At 36.0% G+C, this 23663-nt stretch overlaps 6 protein-coding genes across 8 annotated transcripts; 2 read left to right on the top strand and 4 right to left on the bottom strand.

Moving 5' to 3' along the window:
- Positions 1-6: 6 nt before the first annotated feature.
- LOC103855966 lies at positions 7-3898 on the bottom strand. Its single transcript, XM_009133021.3, has 3 exons — positions 2113-3898; positions 1187-1350; positions 7-1094 (listed from the first exon to the last, which is right to left on the bottom strand). Exons 1-3 carry the CDS (start codon positions 2735-2737, stop codon positions 54-56), a joined length of 1830 nt encoding a protein of 609 aa, XP_009131269.1. The 5' UTR covers positions 2738-3898; the 3' UTR covers positions 7-53.
- Positions 3899-3954: 56 nt separating this feature from the next.
- LOC103855964 lies at positions 3955-6087 on the top strand. Its single transcript, XM_009133019.3, has 6 exons — positions 3955-4073; positions 4647-4706; positions 4802-4862; positions 5387-5427; positions 5644-5703; positions 5774-6087. Exons 1-6 carry the CDS (start codon positions 4008-4010, stop codon positions 5825-5827), a joined length of 342 nt encoding a protein of 113 aa, XP_009131267.1. The 5' UTR covers positions 3955-4007; the 3' UTR covers positions 5828-6087.
- Positions 6088-6723: 636 nt separating this feature from the next.
- Positions 6724-8356, bottom strand: LOC103855963 (CLAVATA3/ESR (CLE)-related protein 22). The gene has a single exon (XM_009133018.3). It carries the CDS (start codon positions 7297-7299, stop codon positions 6994-6996), a length of 306 nt encoding a protein of 101 aa, XP_009131266.1. The 5' UTR covers positions 7300-8356; the 3' UTR covers positions 6724-6993.
- A 247-nt stretch (positions 8357-8603) lies between these two features.
- Positions 8604-13233, top strand: LOC103855961 (mediator of RNA polymerase II transcription subunit 19a). 3 transcript variants are annotated; one of them, XR_630798.3, is made up of 8 exons: positions 8604-8875; positions 9289-9358; positions 9446-9741; positions 9954-10184; positions 10354-10413; positions 10504-10573; positions 12855-12934; positions 13012-13233. XR_630798.3 is itself a non-coding variant. In XM_009133017.3 (7 exons), the coding sequence occupies exons 2-6, from the start codon at positions 9331-9333 to the stop codon at positions 10552-10554; spliced, it is 666 nt and encodes a 221-aa protein (XP_009131265.1). In that variant the 5' UTR covers positions 8633-8875; positions 9281-9330; the 3' UTR covers positions 10555-10573; positions 12855-12936. The 3 variants fall into 3 exon arrangements, 1 of the variants encoding a protein (XP_009131265.1); XR_630797.3 differs by having other exon boundaries at positions 8633-8875; positions 9281-9358; XM_009133017.3 differs by lacking the exon at positions 13012-13233 and having other exon boundaries at positions 8633-8875; positions 9281-9358; positions 12855-12936.
- A 55-nt stretch (positions 13234-13288) lies between these two features.
- On the bottom strand, positions 13289-16769 carry LOC103855960. Its single transcript, XM_009133015.3, has 8 exons — positions 15997-16769; positions 15545-15636; positions 15388-15462; positions 15205-15311; positions 15061-15116; positions 14735-14909; positions 14343-14627; positions 13289-14264 (listed from the first exon to the last, which is right to left on the bottom strand). The coding sequence occupies exons 1-8, from the start codon at positions 16177-16179 to the stop codon at positions 13396-13398; spliced, it is 1842 nt and encodes a 613-aa protein (XP_009131263.1). The 5' UTR covers positions 16180-16769; the 3' UTR covers positions 13289-13395.
- Positions 16770-17059: 290 nt separating this feature from the next.
- On the bottom strand, positions 17060-21476 carry LOC103855958 (probable disease resistance protein RPP1). The gene is given in 5 exon segments (XM_033286613.1): positions 17060-18798; positions 18839-18896; positions 19062-19352; positions 19443-20550; positions 20683-21476. Coding segments are annotated over 5 exon segments (3258 nt in total). The 5' UTR covers positions 21237-21476; the 3' UTR covers positions 17060-17551.
- Between the last annotated feature and the right edge of the window lie 2187 nt (positions 21477-23663).

Below are 23663 nucleotides of genomic sequence, written 5' to 3'. Positions count from 1 at the left end.
CTCACACATCTCCGTGTGACTCACTTCAATGCCATTAGCTTCCTGTTTTTACTTTATAAGCTATGACAGATCACAGCCTTGCATGAGAGATCATCATCAATGAGCCACAAGTTCAGTTCCGCAAGCTTTGTCTGAATGATATTGGAACCAACCTCAGGTGACCAATACACCACCGGTTTGTCATCTTCCAACCACTGGTTTACGCTCTCGGCATTAGTATTCTCTGCAATACTCATCGTCTCTACAGTCTTTACCTTTTTCCCCTTTTGCTCCAGTAGCTCTTTCACTAGCTGAATAAAATCTAGACCATGTTCTGGGGATGGATTCTTCGTTGCTGAGGATACAATGCTAGGCATAAGCTCATTCCTCCACAGCTTTCGACTGACCGGTGAAGATAGAACAATCAATACTCCAGAGCTTTCTCCTATATAGAAGTCGTATCCTGATCTGATGCTGTCAAGGAGTATTAGATCTTCATCCACCAAAAGCGCATTACTCGAAAACACCCATATGCTGTATCCTAGCTCCAAGCATTTCATAACAACATAAGCACTGCTCAGAGCCTCCTTGACTGAGTCGCTTTTGATAAACATATCCGCATCAATCACAGGATGTCCCCTTCTTGAAAGATCATAGAGAAGCTCTGATCTAGGACCTATAAATATATGGTTCCGAGTATTAATACTCTCGAAATGGCAGAGTAAGTTCCTGATAAACATCTCGTCTGCATCAAATAGACTGACCAGAACTATGGTTTTATCTCTCTGCACTGACGGAAGAATGGTGCCAAGTTCATTCAAGCTCCTCACAACTCTACCAGTAACAACTTCACCGAAACAGTAATCGTACCACTTAAGGTTGGTCAAAGGTTGGAGTTTCAGAAAATCAGAACCGGTGAAGCTTTGGTTCAGTAACTGAGAGTCTGGTCCAACGGTTTCTCTATAGTTAACACCAGCATCCCTGTGAGAGACGCTTAGAGCACTCTCGTTAGGGAAGTTGGTGTAGATGTTGAAGTAGCCACGTGAGTGGACAAACTTTATGAACCATGGTGTCCATATTCGTTCTTCTAACGCCCTGTACCATTCATCTGTCACCTGAGCAAGCATAAACAGATAAAAATGGCATAAAACTTGGAGTTTGTAACTAGTGGAATCCATGAGGAAGATAAGTACAACTCCAAAGTTACCATGCCACTAAGGTAAGGCTTCTTGTCCTTTGATTTGTGCTCGTCGTACCATAGTCTGAACTCTTTCCATGGCTTAGGGAAGAGAAGCTGTCCCCAAGTTCCCACTAACTGGTATAAGAAAATATTAGTTTTGGGATCTACTTGTAGTTTATTTCCATTTTCACCTGCATTTGATCATTACATCAATAAGTGACTGTTTCAGACATTTCTAGGAGCTGATAAACACTAACTATGAGGACCAGTGGCGGAGCCAGCCAGACTTTCTAGAGGGGTCAATTACATTATAAGCATATAACATATGGGTCAATAGCTAAAATTTGTAACCTTTTCTTAGTTATTAACTTCAAAATACATGTAAAATTTTCTTTTTTCAAAAATTCACATGGGTCATTTGACACCCCTCACAACATGCTACCTCCGCCACTGATGAGGACATGAAATGAAACCTTACTTCCTGTCTCTACAACTAGAGCTGCTGAATCACTAGAACAATAAGTGAGTATTTCAGACATTTCTAGAAACTGACAAACACTAACTAGTAAACCAGCACATCAATCCCTACCAGGGCCGGCGCCGAACATATGCCGATGAAGTATTGGTCTATATAGTCAGCAAATTTTTTGGAAAAATATACATATATATTAACCTCCAAATTTATTTTAACAAATTTATATAAACCATTAATAAATTGTTTATAGTCCACAAAATCTCAGGGCCGGCCCTAAACATATGCATGAAGTATTTGTGTATAGTCTCCAAAAGTTTTGGAAAATTTTGCATTTATATGAATCCCCAAATTTTTTTTTTTTTTTAATAAAAAATAAACCAATATTAAATTATCTGTACTCCTCAAAATCTGAGCCGACAATGATCCCTACTTCATGTCTATACAACCTGAGCTGTTAAATCACAGACAAGAATGGTACCTGGAACGAGCCATGGTCTCTGAAGCGAAGCTCCATATATAGAAGGGTTGAAACTAGAAGCATCATAGTAGTAGTCACGAATCACGCGCTCAAGAAACCCGAAGTAAAGCGGAGAAACCTCAAGATCATCTTCAACGACGAACGCAAACTCATGATCTGAGCTCGGCCACCAAGCCTCCAGCCACTGTCCCTGCAAGCCAGCGTTACCGGTCCGGTAATGAACCAGTTTCTCCCCAAATCTCCACTCGAACTTGTCCACAAAATCCAGGATCTCTTTCGTGCTCCTCAAGCTATCTTCCACGGTTGTATCATTTTGGTCGAGTGAGAAATGATCTATATAGACGTGGAGGTGAACGCGTCCTCTGTCGCCTGAGACGCCGTACTCCGCGGAGGAGAGAGATCGGAGACAGCGGGAGAGGGAGTGGAGGCGGTTAAACGTGAGGACTTTGATGAGGAAAGTGAAAGGCGGGACATAATTGTTGTTCTTGTTGTTCTGTCGGAAAGTAGTGAGAGAGTGTTTGGTCTCGGGGACGAGGAGGAGGAGAATGATGATGGACATGCAGAAGAGGAGAAGAAGGATATGAAGTACGTTCTTCTTGTGTTGGGCAAGTCCCATCATTGCCATACATGGATTCACAGGTTTCTTGTTTAATAACTTCTTAAATGAAATGTGAATCAGATATTTTATATGTTGGGAGAAACTGGAAACAAATCATTTAAAGATATATATATGGGACAGAAACTGCAGTTTATTTGAGATTTAACTTTGTTTATATATGCGCTGTTATTATTGTTATATTTTTGAGAAGGGGTGTTAATTTAATCATTGGTTTAAAGTGTTTTTTTTTCTCGATCAACTTTAACGTTAATTATTGGATCTTCTACTTATTTATTACAATATATTGAAATTTTTAATGTTTTTGACTCTTGTGTTTACAAATATTTATTGTTATTCAACTAATTTTGTAAATATATCATATGAAATTTGACGTTATTTATGTTTACTGATTAATTTTCATACTTACCGCGAAATTGAAGATTTATAAAATTGGATAACTAGTTTCATATATAAATTTGTGGGTAAAATGATAAATGAGTCAATGGCTTTCTTTTTTTGGTAACAAAATGAGTCAATGACTATATCATGAGAGTAGTTGACCAAAAAAAAAACGCTATATCATGACTCATGAGAGTTGAAAATATCAAAATGAGTAAGAACTAAGAACTATTAAAAGAAAAAACAAGTATTCAACACCAACATTGTATGTCCCAAACAGGAAATGAATCTGGTATTTGACTTGATATGTTATCATCCTTTTTTTCGTCGTATGACCACATGTATCGATACATAGCGCCTATAAGACCATGCATGGAAACATGACGTACAAAAATTAAGATCTATGGAACTGAGATGTGTGCCTGCTCAACACTGATAATAAAATCAAACACAAGCTAGTAGCCATAAACTACAAAAATAATTTAGATATGGGAGAAGGAGTAATCAACAATCACAATCCAACTTATATAGTAACACATTTGTTCGTCAAAAAAAAAACTTATATAGTAACAAGTAGTCCCCACATTTATGTATACATCTCACCCAACGCCCAATTTTGTGATTATCTGTGTGTGAAAGTGTTTGTGATTGTCTGTGTGTAAAAGTGAGGTCGGAGCTCATGGTGTTATAAAAATGGAGTGCGTTGTGTTGTTTTATGATGCTCGTGGTTCGGTATGGTCTTTTCTTTTGAAATCTTCCATGGGTTTGACTGTCAATTATTTAATTATTGTGGGCTAACTAAAAACAGATTAAAATTAAAAGGACGAACTTGCAAATTTAATTTTCTTATTTATGAAATTTTCCAAAGCCTGAGAGAATCGGAAGAGAGAAGGAAGCGATGGATGAGCAAGAGTTTCGCAGCCGTCTCCAACTCTTCCCCGTCGTGCGCTCTCGCGACTACCGTGTAAAATCTCTCTTCTCTCTTCCCTTTTTCTATGGACAATCTCTTTTGTTGCTTGCCACTGTTAATTTATCTACTTGGTTCTGTGTATGCATTCAAAAGGGCAACTTGGTATCAATCTTAGGTTCTTAATCTGATGTTTAGTAGTAGTCTTGTAGTCAAACATCTATGACGTTCCTGAGATTGGGAGTAGATATATATAAGTCATGTTCGTTTGCTTGCCGCAGTTTTTAGCAAGCGTGGGCGTCAATGAAAATAGTTGTTTCCGACGCCGACGCAGTTTTAATTGCAGACGCAGATTTTTTCGGCGATCGACGCGAGGACGCAGCGTTTAGGTAGACGCAGACGCGCAGTACCGGCGTCAATAAAACGAACAAGAGTTTATTAAAAAAATTGACGCCGACGCAGCCGCAGGTAGCTGCGTCAACCAAACGAACAGCACTATAGTGACGGAGTGTTCTTAATATTTGTTTGAATGTACTATTACAATTGTAGCTATGTATCATCTAAGTCTGGAAGTTTTCATCTGATCCAGAATGTATTCATAACTCTTGTCTGTGTTTGTTTTGGTTTCAGGCTGGTTTAGATTCATCAAGTTCAAAGCAATCAACTACACACTCAGTTGTTGAGCGAGAGGTACATTCTGAGCTCTTGCGGCTCCTTTTTCTTTATTTGCTTTATGATGATGTTACACGATTGTAATTTTGATGAAGCTTGGAACCATTTTATAGGAGGTAAGTGAGTGGCACGACGCACCCAGTGTTGTTGAGCCAGAAGACTTGAAAGATCAAGGTATGCCTCTTGAAAGCATTATCTCTTTAGCTTTCTCTCTGAAACCTTTTTTTTTTTGTTACATAATTTGAAACAACTCTTATACCCAGTTACTCAAATGTGTCTTCTTAACTGTATTAAGTGAAAATAAATCAGCTTCTCACAAAGTTCACTGGTGGTAATTAGGATTCTATGTGATTTGTTTTTGGATTATTGGATCAAGAATATTGCAAGTTGCTTGCTTGTTAGCTTTTGTTGTGTAATTACCTTAGAGACATTTGATCCAATTATAACATTTCATTTTTGTAATTTTGTGTATGCCATCTGTGTTTTCCTCAGCATACTGTGTATATGGTTTTTACGTGATCTGACCAATGAAATGAAACCATCCTTGATCCAATTATACATGTATTTTTTTACTTAACACGTAGTTGTTGAAGAAGCATGCGGTGTATTTTGCTCCTTTCAGAACATATGCATCGTTCTTCTTTTTTTTGCTGCATGATTTTGTATTCAGTTTCCTAATTTCTAGACATTTTATACAGCAACATTCTGGGATAAGCTGAAAGCGGCTGCTGAGAAGAAGGTAAATTATCACCACTGGCTATTTCAAACGTTTTCTGTTGTTAAAGGAGATTAATAGTCTACTGTTTGTCTTTAGAGTTGTAGCTAATTGTTTAGTAAACCAAGTATATAACTTAGATACTTCTAGTGACAGAACTGACTCTTGTTCATCTTTGATTCCACTACATATAACCGGAATATTGAGTTGATTATAAAACGTCAATGAACATCGTTGCAGGTTGGTGAGGTTGAAGCAGAGAGGTTTTGCAAGGCTTTCGAGAAACTTCACAAGAAACTTGTATGTTTCACACACTCACTACTAAGACGTTCTCTGCAGATCATTACTAATTACTGTGTTTTGGTTTCAGGTGTATGAAGAGCTGGATCCAGAAGCTGCAAAGCGATACTTATTAAACTCTTAAACATTCATGTCTTCGTTACTATATGCTTCCAAAGGTTTCATTACGTGGAGATATTTCGACTCCCTTTTTTACTTTTTTTTATTATAGCAATTAGGTATGAGTGGTGAGTGGCCAAAAATCTATTCTCGTGTTCATCTAATTATGATTCTCATCTTATAGGGTAGAAAAAGTTATGTTTGAGACATGATTTCTCTTCCTATGTGGAAACAGCAAGTCTTTCCCAAATTCTCCATATACTTAATCGGGATTTTTAAAATTAATTTTGTATATCTACAAATGTTTATTTCTCAAAAACTATTTCTTGTCCCTACATTTCATCTAGTGTCTTCAATGAGAAAGTAGTAAGATATGTTTTTCTTTGTCTTTTTATTTCCGGTCATATCTTGTTCCGACAGCTCTCGTTCTGTTTCTTACATATTAACCACACCTAGTAAAATGTAAAGTCATAGCAAAAAGCATCGTGTAGGATTCGTGGTAACTAAATTTTAACCGTATACTAGCAAGCTGTTTCAGGTTGAATCTCAGAACTGTCGTTTCTGTTAAGATGAAGCTCACATTTCGTATATTTGTAGTTTGGTTAATTAGTGTACTACAAGGTGTTTATACAGCTTTTCTGTAATAGTGTTTAATTATTGCGTTGAACAGAAATAAAATTGATTAGTTTTGGAACCCATTGTAGTTAATATTTTAAGCATGAATTGTAGTCTGTATCTTTCACATCCATCTCTGTAAGAGACTAGCTGTATCATAATTTCAATTGAACAATGATGTTAGTTCTTTTCTTTTCCTTTGGCCTCAACAATGATGCTCAATTTATAATCATCAAAAATATTCGTACCACACGAAATTTCCACCAGTTATTCTTTTCAAAAGGAAAGATGAGATAATCATGCGTATCAGTAATAAACTAAACGTATTTATATTAATTAGATGAATATCATAGAGAGAGATGAACAAATAAGCAGCATTTTCTACTCTTGAAATCGATCTCATTCCTCCACATAGAAAGAGTTACAAATCACGGCAGATCACGTACGATATAATGTATATCAGTGTAATACAAAAGTAAATAAATATGGTTTTGGGTTTTGTTTGCACATATATATATATATATATTTTTATTCAGACAAAAATTCACAAAACTTGGAAAAGCAAAAAAATATTTATCAATTGTGCAAAGGATTAGGACCTGTGAAGACCCTTCTCTTTCCATCTTCAAAAACATTCTCACCACCTTCATATGTATATATTCTTGATCCTCTTAACGCAGCATTGTCATTAAGATCATCAGGCTTTGGATCCAAAACTCTAGGTTTCTTTAAGCTTCCATGAGTTGAGTGATAATGAATACCAGCAGGAGAGGAGGACGATGAAGCTTTAGCGTAAAGAAACAGAAACAAAAAAAGAAGGATGATAAAGGCAACAGTAGTGATGTGTTCCCTAGGTTTTCTTCTGGAGTAGTTATTTCTCATCTTCAAGATATATAGAGTTTCTCTATAACTGTGAGAGATGAGTGTTAGAATTGATTTTTAGAAAATATAAGAGGGAAGAATAATCAGAAGTTCTGATCAAGATCTCTTAAATTCTCTGTGAAAGTCTCATGGAATGAGAAGAGAAGAATGAAAGTGATGGAAGAAAAGCTAAGGAGCTTTTAACAGATGACTTGCTCCAAAAGTTTGCTGCTCTCCTTTCCTTTTTCTTCACAATACCTTTATAAAAATAACAAAGAGAATAAAATTAGAGTTTTTGTAATTATCATTATTTTTCTAACTAAGCTTTGGTTGGATCATTTCAAAAGATATTAGCTGGATTAAATTGATCAGTGGTATCAATTAAGTGTAGTTAATATTTTTACTTGTAGTGGTTAAGTTAGGGGGAGAGTAATGAGGGTGTCAAAAAGCATGTATAGAGTAATTAAGTGAGGGGTCAAAGAAGAAAGAAATATAAAAAGGAAGAAGAAGGGGCCAAAAAGGGGAACTGGAGTGATGATTCTAAGACTTAGCTTTCTTTGGGGAGAATGATGTTGTCTGTATCTTCACTCCCTTTTCTCATTGTGTTATTCCTCACCCACATCTACACTCACACACATGAAAAAAATCCACTCCCACTTGAATGTCCCCTCTTATTTATATATACATCTGCTTTTATCATTTTCCATCTTGTCTTTGTGGAATATTAAACTCCTTTTTTTTTGTTTTTATTACGAATTAGGAGGAACGAACTATCTACTACAGTTCTACACACACCACATTTGACAAGAAAAACATATGTAGAATTTCGAATTTCTTATTTTATCTAAATCATGGATCAACCTTCATTTTTTTCTAAAACAACATTTGAAAATTTTCATAAATAAGAAGAAACAAATCAATGATAGTTTGATGACCTTTTTTGTTATCAATTTTGAAGCATATCTCAATGGTACATATGTTTTTCAGATGGTAATGAGACTACTTTATTTTCTTAACCAAAAGTAAAATATAATTTGTTTACTACGAGAATGCAAGAGGTTCAATACATGTTTTTTTAACAGTAGAAGATTGTCATCCAAATCCTTTGATTGTATTTAGTGAATTTTGTTAATGATTTAGTGTCAACTGCATATATTTTCGTTGTCAGCGTCAACTGTTGTTATACATGTGCATGGTTATGGAGCTTCTAGATTGAGAAGTTTAGTCGCACTGTAACTGGGCCGAGCCCAGGGGGCGTAAAGCCCATACATAATATTTTAAAAATTAATTAAAAGAAGGTAGAGAATATTATTATTGAGAACTTGAGAAGCAAAAACAAATAAGAATGATTAACCCGATTGGTTAAGAAGAAACAGAGAGAAAACTCTGAAACCCTAAGGAAGACGTAGTCCCCTCTCTCGATCTCTGTCCTCTCTCTCTCCCTCCACCACTTTGCTTTGCTCAATCAAATTTGCGCGGGAAACCAGACCAACCGCTTTCTCCCGTTTCCCTGCTTCTGGGATTCGAAGAGGTGCTTAGATACAAGCTCCGTAGCTAGAATTGATTTCTCCACGAGATCTGGGGCTTGTTCCAACGTGTACGTATTCGTGTTTCTCTCTGCTTTCTCGTATTCAATTGACTCTGAGATTGTGTTTAATTGATGGGTTTTGTCTAGTTTCCCTTTCGAATTCGAATCCTTTGATCATTTTTCGTTTTATCAAACTCTAAAGGTATCACCTTTATGGTATTGACAGGTTTTCGTAGAATAACACAAAAAGGAAGAAACTTTCTTGTTGACTTGGTTACAATCGAGCTAGGATTATTAGTTTTCAGTTGATTTGGGAGAGTTTTGATTCGCAATTTATGCTAAATTCAGATATTATATTTTAGCTCTTAGTTTTGTTGAGACTCTTTAACAGTTTCGGTCACTAATGCAATGTGAGCTGGTGGCTTTGTCTTGTTAGTATATGCATTAAAGAATCTAAATTTGCAAATGCTTTAGTGTACTAGTGTGATCATGCAAAAGCAATTGAGAGCTGTTCGATAAAGAAGATGGAGCCTGAACGTACCAATTTTGGAGGTAAAACTAGTTTTCAAATTTGGAGCTTTCTTCAATCATGTCACCGTTGAGGTCAATGTGGTGGTGGTTGGTTGTATATAAGTGCAGGTCCGAGAGAGTTGTGTGGTGCGGTGGATCTTATATCTCAGTACAAACTACTGCAACACCATGAGTTCTTTTGCAAAAGATCGCTTTCTGCGTCTCTTTCAGATTCTCATTATCTTCATGATGTGGTTGGGGACACTGAGATTAGAAAAGGAGATGGAATGCAGTTAGACCAGCTTACTCAGAGTAATACGTTACAGAGCCGGGAGAGTAATAATACCCGCATCCAACCTTTTGATATGGATAAGCTTAAGGAGGCTTTCCAGCTTAATGATGTGACTCCTGTCGAATTGCCTCTAGTAAGAATCTGCTCTCTCTTGGTGCTTTTGAGTTTTAACGACTTAGTATAAATATTTGACATTGCATTGAACTTGAAAATGGGATCAATGATGAATGTCCTGTAACATTCAATTCTCTGGTTAATTGACAATCATAACCTGATAATGGATATCCTTTAGAGATGATTGACCGAGGTACTAGAACATGAACACATACTGTTTTTTTCTTTCAGGCAGAGAAGGGGGCTCCAACAATTCCACCAAAGTCAAAACGTGAGTCCAAAGATAAGGACAGGAAACATAAAAAACACAAGGACAGGGATAAGGACAAAGATAGAGAGCATAAGAAGCACAAGCACAGGCATAAAGACAGAAGCAAAGATAAAGACAAGGACCGAGACAGAAAAAAGGAGAAAAATGGCCACCACGATTCGGGTGATCACTCTAAGAAACATCATGATAAGGTAAGACATGTCTATTTGTTGAACCTGTCTGTCTCGCCAAATGTTAATGGAAGTGGCAGCTTGCTTAAATATTGATTTGGCATCAAATTTAGCAGATCTTAGGCTGCTCTTTATGTATATTGTTTGTTTTCTGATCCTATGGAAATCACGTGGAGCGTTGATATTGCAGAAAAGGAAACATGATGGGGATGAAGATCTAAATGACGTTCATAGGCACAAGAAAAACAAGGTAATTTGACTTGAAGTTCCCACCATTGTTCAAGGTTTCAGAGTTGGTAAATTACTAAATTTATTGAGTCGTCGATTTATCTGGTTGCAGCATAGGAGCTCAAAGCTTGATGAGTTGGGTGCTATAAGGGTTGCTGGCTAAAATTGGTAGACAATCCCAATCCCTTATATATTAATTGAGGAACATTTGAAAAGATGTAACCTCAATTTTGTATTAATTAAAAGAGGTCCCAATGCATAGGTGGCACTCAATTAGGTAGTCAATTACATTCGATTGAAAAATAAGTAGGTCCACATTCGATTTTTATATGTTGTTAGATACATAAGTTGGTCAAACTATATGATATAATGATATGATATGATATTTTCTTTCCTTAAATAAAACCTACGGAATTACCATAAATGACTAATATATATATGACAATTAATGAGTTTAATAATAAAGATTTGATAACAATGTATATCTCCTCCATCATTTTTTGTTTAATTTTATATTATTAAAATAAATTAAACAATCAAATTAGCTATAAAAATAAAATTTAGATTTTTTCGTATATGTTATATTTTGAATTTTTAAAAACGACAATAAATGACTAAAACTATTAAAATTATTATGTTAAAAATTAATGATCAATGGTTTAACATTTTTATTATAAGAAGATACACATGATTTTAAAACCATATGAGTACAAAATATCATTTAATAATAAAATAAATATATATATATATATATATTAAACACTATATACCATAAGATTACATAAATATTTTAATATTAAAACTTTCAATTAATTTTCAAGAACATTTATAAATTATAAACTTATTAAAGATTTCAGATTGAAAATTTTGTTATCGATGATTTAAATATTTTGTTATAAAACGATATGAACGATCATAGAACCGTATGATTATAAATTATTATTTAATAAATAACTATACAAAATATACTATTCCTAGAAAAATAGGTTGGTCCATCTTAACTTATATTACACTTTTTATTAAACTAACTATCGAATTGATAAATAACGTACCAAAAAATATTTTGCACTTTCCTTAAATAAAAGCTACGAAATTACCTAATATGATTAACGTATATGTGAAAATTAATTATAATGAATAATAAATATTTGATAACAATTTTTGTATCTTAGTTCTTTTTTTAATTTTATATTATTAAAATATATTTAAAAATCACATTAAATTTATAATAAAAACATTTATAATTTTTTTTATATGTTATATTTTGAATTTTTTAAAACGTCTATAAATTATTAGAAATTTGAAGATCCCCACTCTGAAAATTTTGTGATCAATAGATTATTTTTTTTGTCATAATAAGTTACAAATGATCATAAAATTGTATTAATATGAACTTTTATTTAATATTATAAGAAGATACACATTATTTTAAAACCATATGAGTAAAAAATATCATTTAATAATAAAACATATATATTTATATATATATATATATATAGATTATACTATATACCATAAGATTACATAAATATTTTAATATTAAAACTTTCAATGAATTTTCAAAAACATTTATAAATTATAAACTTATTAAAGATTTCACATTGAAAATTTTGTTATCGATGATTTAAATATTCAGTTATAATATGATATGAATGATCATAGAACTGTATGATTATAAATTCTCATTTAATAAATGACTATATAAAATATAATATTCTTAGAAAAATAGGTTGGTCCATCTTGACTTACATTATATTTTTTATTAAACTAACTATCGAATTGATAAATAATCTACCAAAATGTTTTTTGCACTTTCCTTAATTAGAAGCTACGAAATTACCTAATATGATTAACGTATATATGAAAATTAATTATTATGAATAATAAATATTTGATAACAATTTTGGTATCTTAGTTCTTTTTTTTTTAATTTTATATTATTGAAAGATATTAAAAAATCACATTAAATATATAATGAAAACATTTATATTTTTTCTTATATGTTATATTTGAATTTTTCAAAACGTCTATATATTATTAGAAATTTGAATATTCCCACTCTGAAAATTTTGTGATCAATAGATTATTTTTTTGTTATAATAAGTTACAAATGATCATAAAATATAACGCATATGAATTTTTATTTAATAAATATTCAAACTAAATAATATATATATATATATAAACACTAATGATTTAAAGCAACAAGATTGGCTGATCAATTTAGTCGTCCAGTTGAAATCTTTCAAAAGTATGTGAAAGACTAAAGTCAAAGTAAATATAGATTTAGAATAGTAGTTATATTTTACTAACCAAATACCGAAAAAAACCGAAACGAACCGAAATCAACCCGATATCCGGGTTGAACACCCGTAATCCAAATGAAGCCAAACTATTGTTTCATTCTCTAAAATATAATAAAAATAATAACTTAATCCGCGCAAGGCGCGGGTCTTATCCTAGTTTTTTGTATTCTGCAATCCTATAGGTGTCACGGAAGAGGTTTAGAAGCAGTTTTCAACTCACTGTAGACTATATATTAGGTAAGCATCTTTGTTCAATTAGCTTAGCGTTCTTGTCCAACTTGTGTTGATACTGAACAAGAGGATTTGCTTTGCAGGTTAAAAATTTCAAAAATGGTGGATTCATTCGTTGAAGGTGAAATTTGTGAAGAAGAAGAAAAAGCAGAACTTGTATTTCATTTGATTTAGTGACACTTTGTAACATTTTGGTCTTTGGAGTTTTTTTATTATTCCATCTCTTTTCTGTCTATAAAATCAACACTACTCTGAATGTTTACTATTCATGTAAAATAATTAGTAATCCAATTAGTGTTGCTGAATAAAGAACTGTTATTTCAATTATGAACTATTATCTTATCTGTATGCCACTATATAATTGTAAAAATTGATCAACTATAATATAAACTATTTTCTTAAAAAGGATGTCACATTAAAATAAAGGTTTAATAGTAAATGCTTGGAAGACTATCAAAAAATTTCAATCAAACACACATTTTAACTTGAGAAGCCATTACCAATTGCTCTCCATCTTTTACTCTTTTCCACACATCACCTATCCTAAGGTAGCCTATACCCTCCTCTACATCCTCCAACATCAGATTCCCTTCTGATTCACTTTCAGTTTCCTCATCTGACTGTTCTTTATCCATCTCAGCTTCTTCCTCATGTGCTTCCAATGTCGCTTCATTTGAGCTGAGATCCTCTGTACTCTTCCTTGCTCTCTTGAATGCTGAGTTCTCCAACTGCTGAGTACTGCACTCTGCTACTCTTTTCACATTGTTGTTCCCTTGTGCTTGTTTTGAGATCATATGAGCATCCAGGTTGTCCAGAAGAGGTAAACGTCCGGAAGATCCAATGATCCGAGGCAACATACCAATTGGACAAGTGCTCCATGTTCTCGCCTTTCTCCATCTCTTATTAGCTTTCTCCGTCTCATTTCCTTTCTTCTTTGAGAGCTGAAGTTTGACAGACTCAAGTCTCTTGCCTGCACTTCTTAGATTCTTCTCTTGTTGCTCAAGGAGCGTCGTAGGAGAACTCGGCTTTGATGGAACACTTGTGGAGCTTTTATCAACGAGAGGGAGGCTTTTCAGCTTCTCCTTCAAGACACGCCCTCCCACAATATCCCCAAGCACACAACCTGATTTCAAAACCAGCTCATGTCCCAAGGCTCCTAGCAGCAGACATTTGCGTATAAGTTCCATAAGGAAAGCGCTTGGTGGTGTCGCTTCTAGAGAACTGTTCCTCTGAAAGTGCTTTGACACAGTGAGAAGACCCACAAGCCATGCAAACAAGCAAGGGAGCTGCTCAGCTTGAGAAACTTCTTCTGCTGACTTATCTGTAAGATTCACATCTGAAAAATACAACAAAGCAACTTAAGAAGTTTAAGAACAATCTGGCAACAACCATTTAGGACAAACCCAATAGTTACCTGTTTCATATCTTCTCTGTTCATTATTCTGGATCATATCAAGAACTGACTTGAGTAGAGTCAAAAGCAACTCGGGTTCTCTGTTGGATAACACCATGATTACAGGCTTCCACACATCTAGAAAGACCCTGATATCTTGGCCAGACTGATTCTCAAGTTCTGCCGACTTTGAAGAATCCAAGGCCTTGAGTAAGAACTCAAGCAGCACAGATGAGATCTCTGCTGAGAAGGAAGGGTATAGCTCAACAAGGCTGCTCACAATCTTCCTTGTCCTTTTATTAGAACCTGAAAATCACAACAATTACAAAATGCAACCGAATAATTAATCATCTAAACTGCTTAATTATCTTGAACAAGAAGGGAGACATATATGAGTTCATTCTGATGCTTACATTTTTCTTTGACCAAAGGGGAATCATACTGAGGATTCTGCTTAAGCTGGAAGCAGAAAGAGAGTTTCCTGAGTTTGGATTTGACTTCTCTTCTGATGCTAGCAGTTCCATCTCTCTTCAATCGAATTTGTGCCTTTTGAGGAACCCAATAAAAAGATTTCAACCATTCAAGTGCCTACAATGAACCAAGGAAGCATGCTAAACCAATTGTTCAATAACTACACCACTCCAAGAAAAAAAAGATCTTAAGAGCAAATTTTGTGATATAACAGAAACAAGACCTTAATGTAAAACGCCAAAATAGAATTAAGAAGTAGAAAGTTTACCTCATATGAAGCATCTCGAAGCACAAGGAGAGAAGGGAGCTCACGGTGAGAACCCTCTACAATCAAACCAAGTATAAGCACAAAACAGTATCCAGAAAGTTAAAAGTAAAACAGCAAAGGAAAGGCACCCTCAAAGATTCTTACCATGACGAAGATCGATCAATTTACGAGGGATACCCATTGCTCTAGCAGCAACCGCAATTGAAACTTCGTCTCTCTTCCTTGTCTTCTCTATTAGACAGTTCACAAGCCTTCAAACATAGAAGACGTTAGTCTTAACAATAAAAGTTCTATGGAATCACTAAACCAACCAAAACTTGTAGTCACCTGAGTATTCCCATTGTGTAAAGCATCTGCAGTAAATGCTCTGAATACAATGCATCTGCTGGTTGTTCCTCTCGCCTTTTTTCAATCACAAGAACAGAAAACAATAAAACATCCAATGATGTAATAAAAGAGACCATAAGAGATCATAGTGACTAACTCAATAAAGCCATCTTTGAGCTGGATTTCAAGAAGGGTGCAAGTGACATCAACAGGCCCTGGAATACACCCTCTGCTTCTCCATGTCCTAACCTGAAACCCACAACATAAATTCGATCAAAACTTATAAAAATCAAAACTTTACATGAATCTCAACTTTAATTAAGCTCCTTGGGTCTAAAGGAGTAAGACCTAATAAATATTTTCATATAAAAATCCAAACTTTACAGGAATCTCAACTTCAATTAAGCTCCTTGGGTCTAAAGGAGTAAGCTCTAATAAATATTTTCATATAAAAATCCAAACATTACAGGAATTTCAACTTCCATTAAGCTCAGTTTCATATAAAAATCCAAACTTTACAGGAATCTCAACTTCTATTAAGCTCCTTGGGTCCAAAGGAGTAAGCTTTACTAAACAGTTTCTATATAAAAATCAAAACTTTAGGCATACCCTTTGCAAGGCGAAAGCGAATCTATCAGGAGAAGAAGAGAAGAGAGACTCTCTGACGGAGTCCCACTCTTCCCAGTTCAGCCACGGGACTTGTTTGCAGCCGTCCGATGATGGTCTCTCTTGATCATGTTCGTTGTTGAGATACGATTCGAAGTCTGCTTCAATACCCTCTAGAGACTCCATTGAAGAGGACTCGGCTCGAAACAAAACTTAGCAGAAAGGAAGACAGAACAGCTGAACTGAAACCCACCTTCGATGTCGGAACGTATTAGGGTTTATGAAAAAATGGAAATAATTGCAAAATCTGGGTTATTGTTTTAATAGTTTTCGATTTAACCCCATATCTATTTTTGGTTAAGTTATAGTCCATGGGACTTAAATTATTATAAGTTGGTTCGGTCTACTCAGCACAACACAACATGGTACGACCTTTTCTAAGTTGTAAAGAAGACAATGAATACTGACTGACACAAGCTTTGATCTAAAACAACAACCCTATTTTGTCCGATTATCTGCATATCAAATGATTAGCATCATCTTCATTTACTAATATCGGTATGCAATGTACATAGACTTGTGTGTAATAGAGCATTTGAAATCGTAAGGTCTTACTAATTGATAATAAAGTTAAATCTTCAAAAATCCTGATGTGCTTCTTTCGTTTGATATATGGCTCATGATAATGATCGAGACCATTCTTGGTGCTCTGGTCCTAACACACTTGCAACTTTTTTTTTAAACAGGGAACGTGGTGGGAGGGAGTTATCTTCTTTCATGGATATACAGCATAATGGTGAATCATAGACAATAATATCATTGTCCCAGGAACCTAAAAAAACAACAGCTGCTTAAGGTAAGAGATAATAAGAGTGGATCCAATGATTTTGTTTGTCCTGTAAAACTAGCTTGGTTTAAAGTATGTTATATTGTTCTTCCAGAGAACTAAGTCCCCAGGAACAGCACTTCAACAGTTACTACAGTTATCTTACAGCTCAGGTTACATATCAACAGTTACTACAAACCTTTTTTTATTTGCTCTCTGATCCTTAGACATTGGATTAAGTTCACGACTAAAAAAAGATTAAGATATGTGTTATCAAAATTGTGCACATCGCTGTAACACACTGCAACATGACAGTATCAAGCAACAGACCAGTACAAACAAACAAACAAGAGTTACTTATTATTAGTGTACCAAAGGCTTTGCATATTGCCATTCGTTTCAACTCCGCTGATCTTCTCTCCATCAACACATGCTTTATGCCGCACAATGATCTCTCCTCGTCTAAATTTGTGTTTCAGATACATCCATTTTGTTTAGGAAAGGATCACATTTCATTTCATAGCACCCATCAACTTTTCAAGACAAAGACTTCAAGAGTTGTAAATACCTTTAGAATGCGTTCAGGGTTTTGGAAACATCATGTTCTAGCTCATCAACATAGTCTTTTCTTTCAGAAGAACGTACCAGAACTTCTGAAGATCATCCCATGACTTCGCAGCTCCAAAGCTTTCCAGCCTTGACCGAAAGGACCAAAGTCATGGCCACCACCTCTCAAGCTCTCATCGTGTTCATCAACATGAAAGGGACCTCCAAGTCTTGGACTAACCCGCATTCTCCAATCTTCCAAACGTCATCGTTTTTCAGCTTGAACTCAAAGAGAAGCTCGTTGGAACTAACATTTGCTCCGAATCGGAATGTGTACAGATGCCCTGCTAAAGGCAGATACAGAGTTTTACTGCCATATTTAAACTTAACTTCCACTTGCGTCAATTCCTCATTATAACAAGTGTCATGGTCACCTTTATTAAGCAGCAAGATGCAAGCTTTAAATCTCATGGATTTGGGAAGAGGGTTATCATTCAACTTGATTGTCAATGGACCTCCGCCAATAGCTCGGTGAGTGAAATATGCAGGCACTTGTCCACCTGGCAAGACTGCAAATTCACTTTTCTGGATGATGAGGTTTCTCGCCTCTTGATTCAGTTTGAAGCAGTTGGCAAATTTGAGCCAAACGAATTGATTGGGAAAGGAGCACTCTATCATCTCCAGGGACTCGCAGTCACTTGCATCAATGTAACGGATGGAATCTGAAAGCGGTGGGACGGATACCAGCTTTCGGCATCCCTTGACCACGAGTTGACTCAGACGAGAGATTTTCTTGACCCACGGAGGAAGCTCTTGTATCTCTGTGTCGGTCAACCACAGTTCTGTGATTCTTTCAAGAGCATGAGGGGATTCCTTGAGGTTTTCGAAGTATGACATCTTCAATATATCAGAACAAGGCCTTGACCTGATCGAAGGAGGCACTTGTTCTATTGCAGTTCCTCTGAGGTCGAGCTTTTCAAGGTTTGTGGAGATCTGGGGAAAACTTTTCAACATGGAGCAATCACTGAGATTAAGGAAATACAAAGATTTCAAGTTGATGTTGGTGGGAAGCACCTCTAGCTTACTGCACCCTTGTAATTCCAGCCACCACAGCTTCTGAAGGTTCCCAATGGAAAAAGGAAGTTCCACCAGGTTTGAACAAAATCTAAGGTCCAACTTCTTTAAGTTGGTGGCATTCTCAACAAAGGAAGGGAGCTCCAACAGATTTGGCAAACTACTAAGATCCAATGTTTCGAGATTAACGGCATTCCCAATAAAGGAGGGAAACTCCACAAGACTTGAGCATCCCTTGATATATAATTCCTTCATGCTATTTCCAGGCAAGGAAGGGAGTTTGATTAGACTCGAGCAATTACTTAGATTCAATCTCTTAAGGTTAGTGGCAGTTGAGAGATCAGGGAGCTCCTTCTTTTCTTTTTTTTTTTTTTTTTTTTTTTTTTTTTTTTTTTGAACACTGCTCCTTCAAGTTTACAGAATTCCTCATATCCATCCTCTTGAGACTCCGTAGCGGCTGTACAGACAAATAACAAAAACATGGTTGTTTTAATGAACCAGACTAGAACCAAACTTAAAAAAAAACTACATAGACGGGTGTGGCAAGATCAGTTTTTTTTTAAGTAACTAAAAATGCACAATTGATAGATTCGAAGCAAAAATAAATAAATCAATAACTTACTTTAGTTACTTCCCACAACTTCTCAAGCTTGCTGTTAGACATGCTTAGTTCAACAAGGAACTCAAAGTTTACATTGCAAGGAAAACATGTCATTGGACAATGACTCCACTTTAGTAATCGAAGTTTATGAGGTAGATAGCTCAGACCTCGAGTTGATTTCATGGTAAAGTGAGAACAAGAAACTTTTAAAAATTGGAGATTTGACATTCCTTCAAAGGCTTTCTCACTTATATCTATTTCTTTACCCTCTCTGCTGTAGTCTAAATTTATGCCTATGACACTTTTACTACCCTGGAATAAAAGAACAAACAAGAAACTAGAGTTTGTTAGTTATCAAATAAACCAAAACTTTCAAGGAGCAATGCAATGAAAGCCACTTACTGTTGCATCACCAGTCAGTACTTCACAAACCTCTCTTTCGTCATAGAGAAACTGGCGCTGTCCAGGCTCCTGAGATTGTTTACAAACAATTTCTCTACCTAGTTTTTTTAGCAAACTATGCATCTCTATAACTCCAAGGAGGCTGATAGATATGAGAGATTTGTCAACTAAGACGTTAAGTCTTTGCCTCACTTCCACGAACTTCTTTGCAAGATACTCTTCCACTTCGTTAATCCATTCAGATTTGTAGCAGCAGGCTATATAAAGAAACAAATATTTATCTTCATCATCTAAAGCATCATAGCTGAACTTCAAAATGCTTCCTATATCAGAATCAAGGCTAGTCCTTAATCTTGGTATCGCATTTATCCACTCTTGCTTGGACATTCCCTTAAAGTAGGAACCCATAACCCTTAGCCCCAAAGGGAGTTCACCAGAAAGTTGTGTAACTTCCCGAGCAAGCTCCTCAAAACCATCTTTAGGGGACTTTTGACCAAAAGAATACGTACAAAAGATTTGGAGAGCCGCATCACTTGTTGGAAAATCCACCTTGTAAATGTGGTTAACACCATGTGCTCTAAAAATTCTCCGGTCTTGTGTTGTGATTATAATCCGACTCCCGGGACCAAACCACCAAGCCTCTTTCGCTACAGCATCTAGTTGTACTGACCGGTCCACGCCATCAAGAACAACAAGAACTTTCTTGTCCTTCAACCTATTTGAGGCAACTCCCAAATGCGAAACCACCATATCCTTATGGTTTGTTATTTGAGACATAAACCGTTGATGTAGTTGCAACTTTAAGCTGTAGTCATCGGAACACAGTCTTGTAGGGTTTGGTTTGAGATCATCCATAAAGACACTAAGTTGAAAACGGTTGGAGAGTTGGTTGAATGCGAATCTAGCGATTGTGGTCTTCCCAATCCCAGGAGGACCCCAAATCCCGATCATCCTCACCTCATCTGAGCCTAGGCACAATAATGGTTTCATCTTTTCTAATTGAGCTTCCATCCCAATTAACTCGTCCAAATCATTTGATGGTGTGAAATTATTCAGCATGTTCGAAATATCAGTGGTGATTTTCTTAATCATGTCCGCTTCATTATCCCTAATAATTGGAGAGTTCAATGCATCCATTAAATAATCATATTCACATCCGTAAAGAAATATGAAATTTGTGGGATGTGTAAGATTAATCAAAAATGTATAGAGAAAGCAGGAATAAAGAAAAAGAACTAACCAGTTGCTTGAATGATAGCCAGCGATTGTAGCAACTTTTGCAAAAGCTTGTCTCCATCTCTTAATGCATTCCTTTGTTTTACCAGCACAAGTTTTTCTAAAGACTTTCCCAAAATCTCCGGTTAGCTTTTTCACATTAGAAGGATCCACTTCGTAGAAAACAGGCATTACAGTTTGACCCAACTCTTCTCTGCATTTCATAATCTCCACCAGTTCATCAAGACACCATTTTGAGGAGGCATAGTTCCTAGAGATCAAGATAATTGCTATCTTAGATCCTCTGATGGCCCTAATGAGTTCGGGACCGATGGATTCTCCTCTTCTGATTTCATTATCAATGAACGGAGTGATTCCTTTTCTTTCCAACTCCATCTGAATGTGACTGAAAAATTTTCTGCGTACATCTTCCCCGCGGAAGCTAGGAAAGACATGATGCGTCCAGATGCGAGTAGAAGGTGGAGGAACTATTGAAGGAGACAAAGAAGACGAAGGTGAACAAGAAGAAAAATAATTATTTTCTCCGTTATCCACTTCATGGAATTTACGTTTTGTCATAAGGTTGATATGATTAAAAAGGAGGATCAGTATTACAGAGCTTTAAAGGGAGCTATGTAGAGGAAGAAGTTTTTAGGATAAACACAGAGCTTTAAAAGGAGCTATGTAGATGAATAAATTATTAGGATAAACACAGAGCTTTAAAGGGAGCTATGTGGAGGAAGAAATTATTTCGATGCCGTGTGTACATTGAACACAGAAGGTCGACTAGGAATGTTAAAACTATACTAGTAGCAATAATAGAGGAGGAGGACCTACAAGAACCTCTGTATACCACAAGAAAATTACACAACCACAAGAAGTAGTAGGATATTTCCTCCCCCCTGGTTACCTATTTCCTTGATATTTCCTTAACAGAAAATTACACAACCACAAGAAGTAGGATATTTCCTCCCCCCCTGGTTACCTATTTCCTTGATATTTCCTTACAGAAAATTACAAGAAGGACAATAATAGAGGAGGTCCTAAGAGTAGGAAGAAACTATAAAGAAGCTTTGTATACATGAACACAGAACGTTGACCCCATTGACTAGAAAGTTGAATTACGAGCAAAAAAACGTGGGTCGACTGTCGCTTTTTCTCCTTTGATATTTCCACACAGAAAATTACAGAACCGACAGTAATAGAGGAGGCCCTACAAAAGCAAGTGGCAAGAGAGGAAACTTCCTTAGTAAATATGAGATTCAGGAAGCATAAACAAGACAACACAAAACACAACATTTTTTTTCTTGTTAAGTAAGAAAAATAGTAAAAGAAAGAAAGTCATAGCACAAGCTTGATAGCAGCAATTCAAGACTTCATAACTTTCTTATATATGGCTCAAACAGAAGGTTTAAAAGAGAGTTTGAAAAAAGCTGAGGAAATTTTGATTTTTGTTGAACAACTGAAAATTCCACATTAAGTGAAAAAGTTAGCTCTCTTTAGGAACAACTGAATGATACTTCTGCTACTCAGATAACATATCTTGAACGTATCAACGAGGACAAATTAGCCAAAGACTGAAGCAAGGGATGAGGAAACAGAATCCAAATACAAATACATTAGAAGAAAGCAAAAAAGGAGTCTTCAAGACGAGTTGGAGAGTTTCAGAGCAAAAAGGTTTCACTCTGGAGAAGTTAGCATCGCTTGAGAAACAGTTCATGGAGTCATATCTTCAACTAGAACTCGCAGTAGCAGCTGTTGAATCTAGCAAAGGAAAATGTGATCCAGGATCTGCCTTCATACTGACCATATTAGTGTTATATATCAGTGCAATTATCTGCCTTCATTTGTTGAGCATGATCCGGTTGATGACATCAACAGGCAAAGCGTAGGTTGGATCAATTGCTTTGACTCCACGGTACTCAAGAAGTGAAAGCCCTGCACCAAATTTTTGATGAAAATGAGATTTGATTCAACAAAGATGAGCTTAAAGAGACATAACTAAGTTAGTAATTACATGCAACTCCAAAGTAGGTGTGGTAGATATTAACATCATCGTCAGGTCTGTCTGAGATGCCTCCATTCTCCAAATCCTAATCAAATCATGAAGGATGTAGAAATATGTCATCTATCTTCTAAGTCTCTCAGTCAAAGGGAAGGTCTCACTCAAGCTCTAAGTGGTCATGAGACTTTCACGTGAGCTGGATTCTTTGGAAATAAGGAAGTGAGGTCAAAAGTGTAATTGATCAGGAGCTGAAGATATTATCTTCATCAGATCACATCGTCTTCTTGATCGACGGAAGTTACGACGTCGAGGTCTGTAACAGAATCAGAGAAGAGACGAGCTTGAGCTCGATCGGAGTGAGCGAGAGTTCAGGAGGAGAGCGTGAGCTCGAGTCCGACAGAGAGAGAGATCGTGAGTGAGAGAGAGCTAGTGAGAGAAGGAGTTTCTCTGTGTATCTAGCTAAGCTCATCTTCTTGTTTCTTCTTCCTAGATTATACTCTTATCTCTTGGTGATTGTAACAGAGATAGAGAGGAAGAAGATCTCCTGTGATTGTACTCTTCTCAGTTTCATCTATTGGAAAGGTTGAGAGACCTAATTCTCTCTCCGGTGAGTATAGCGGCTTCTCCACATCGGAGAAGTGCGGTGAACACCGGGTTACCAAAAACTCTTGTGTCGTTTACTTTCTCGCTTGATTCGATTCCACACTGCGATTGATTGTTTCCGCTAGATTTGCGATTTGAGATACATTGAAGCTTGCAGGAAACCGATAGAATCCTCAACAAGTGGTATCAGAGCGCTGGTTATGGCGATTCAAGGACTCATCGGTAACGAATCTTGATCGATTCTGAAGAAGAAGAATCAGAGTTTCTGTAGTCTCGAGATCGCATCGCTCTCATATCAAGTGTGACGAATCAGAGCTGATGTCGTTCATTATGCAGCGTCAGCGTCAAAGGAAGAAGAAAGTGATGTTTGCTTGTGGTAGACGAAGAAGACGTCGGAA

This window comes from Brassica rapa, chromosome A03, assembly GCF_000309985.2.
Source record: "Brassica rapa cultivar Chiifu-401-42 chromosome A03, CAAS_Brap_v3.01, whole genome shotgun sequence".
Lineage (NCBI taxonomy): Eukaryota > Viridiplantae > Streptophyta > Magnoliopsida > Brassicales > Brassicaceae > Brassica > Brassica rapa.
Note: the sequence above shows the minus strand (reverse complement) of the source record. Positions and strands in the feature narration are given on the sequence as shown.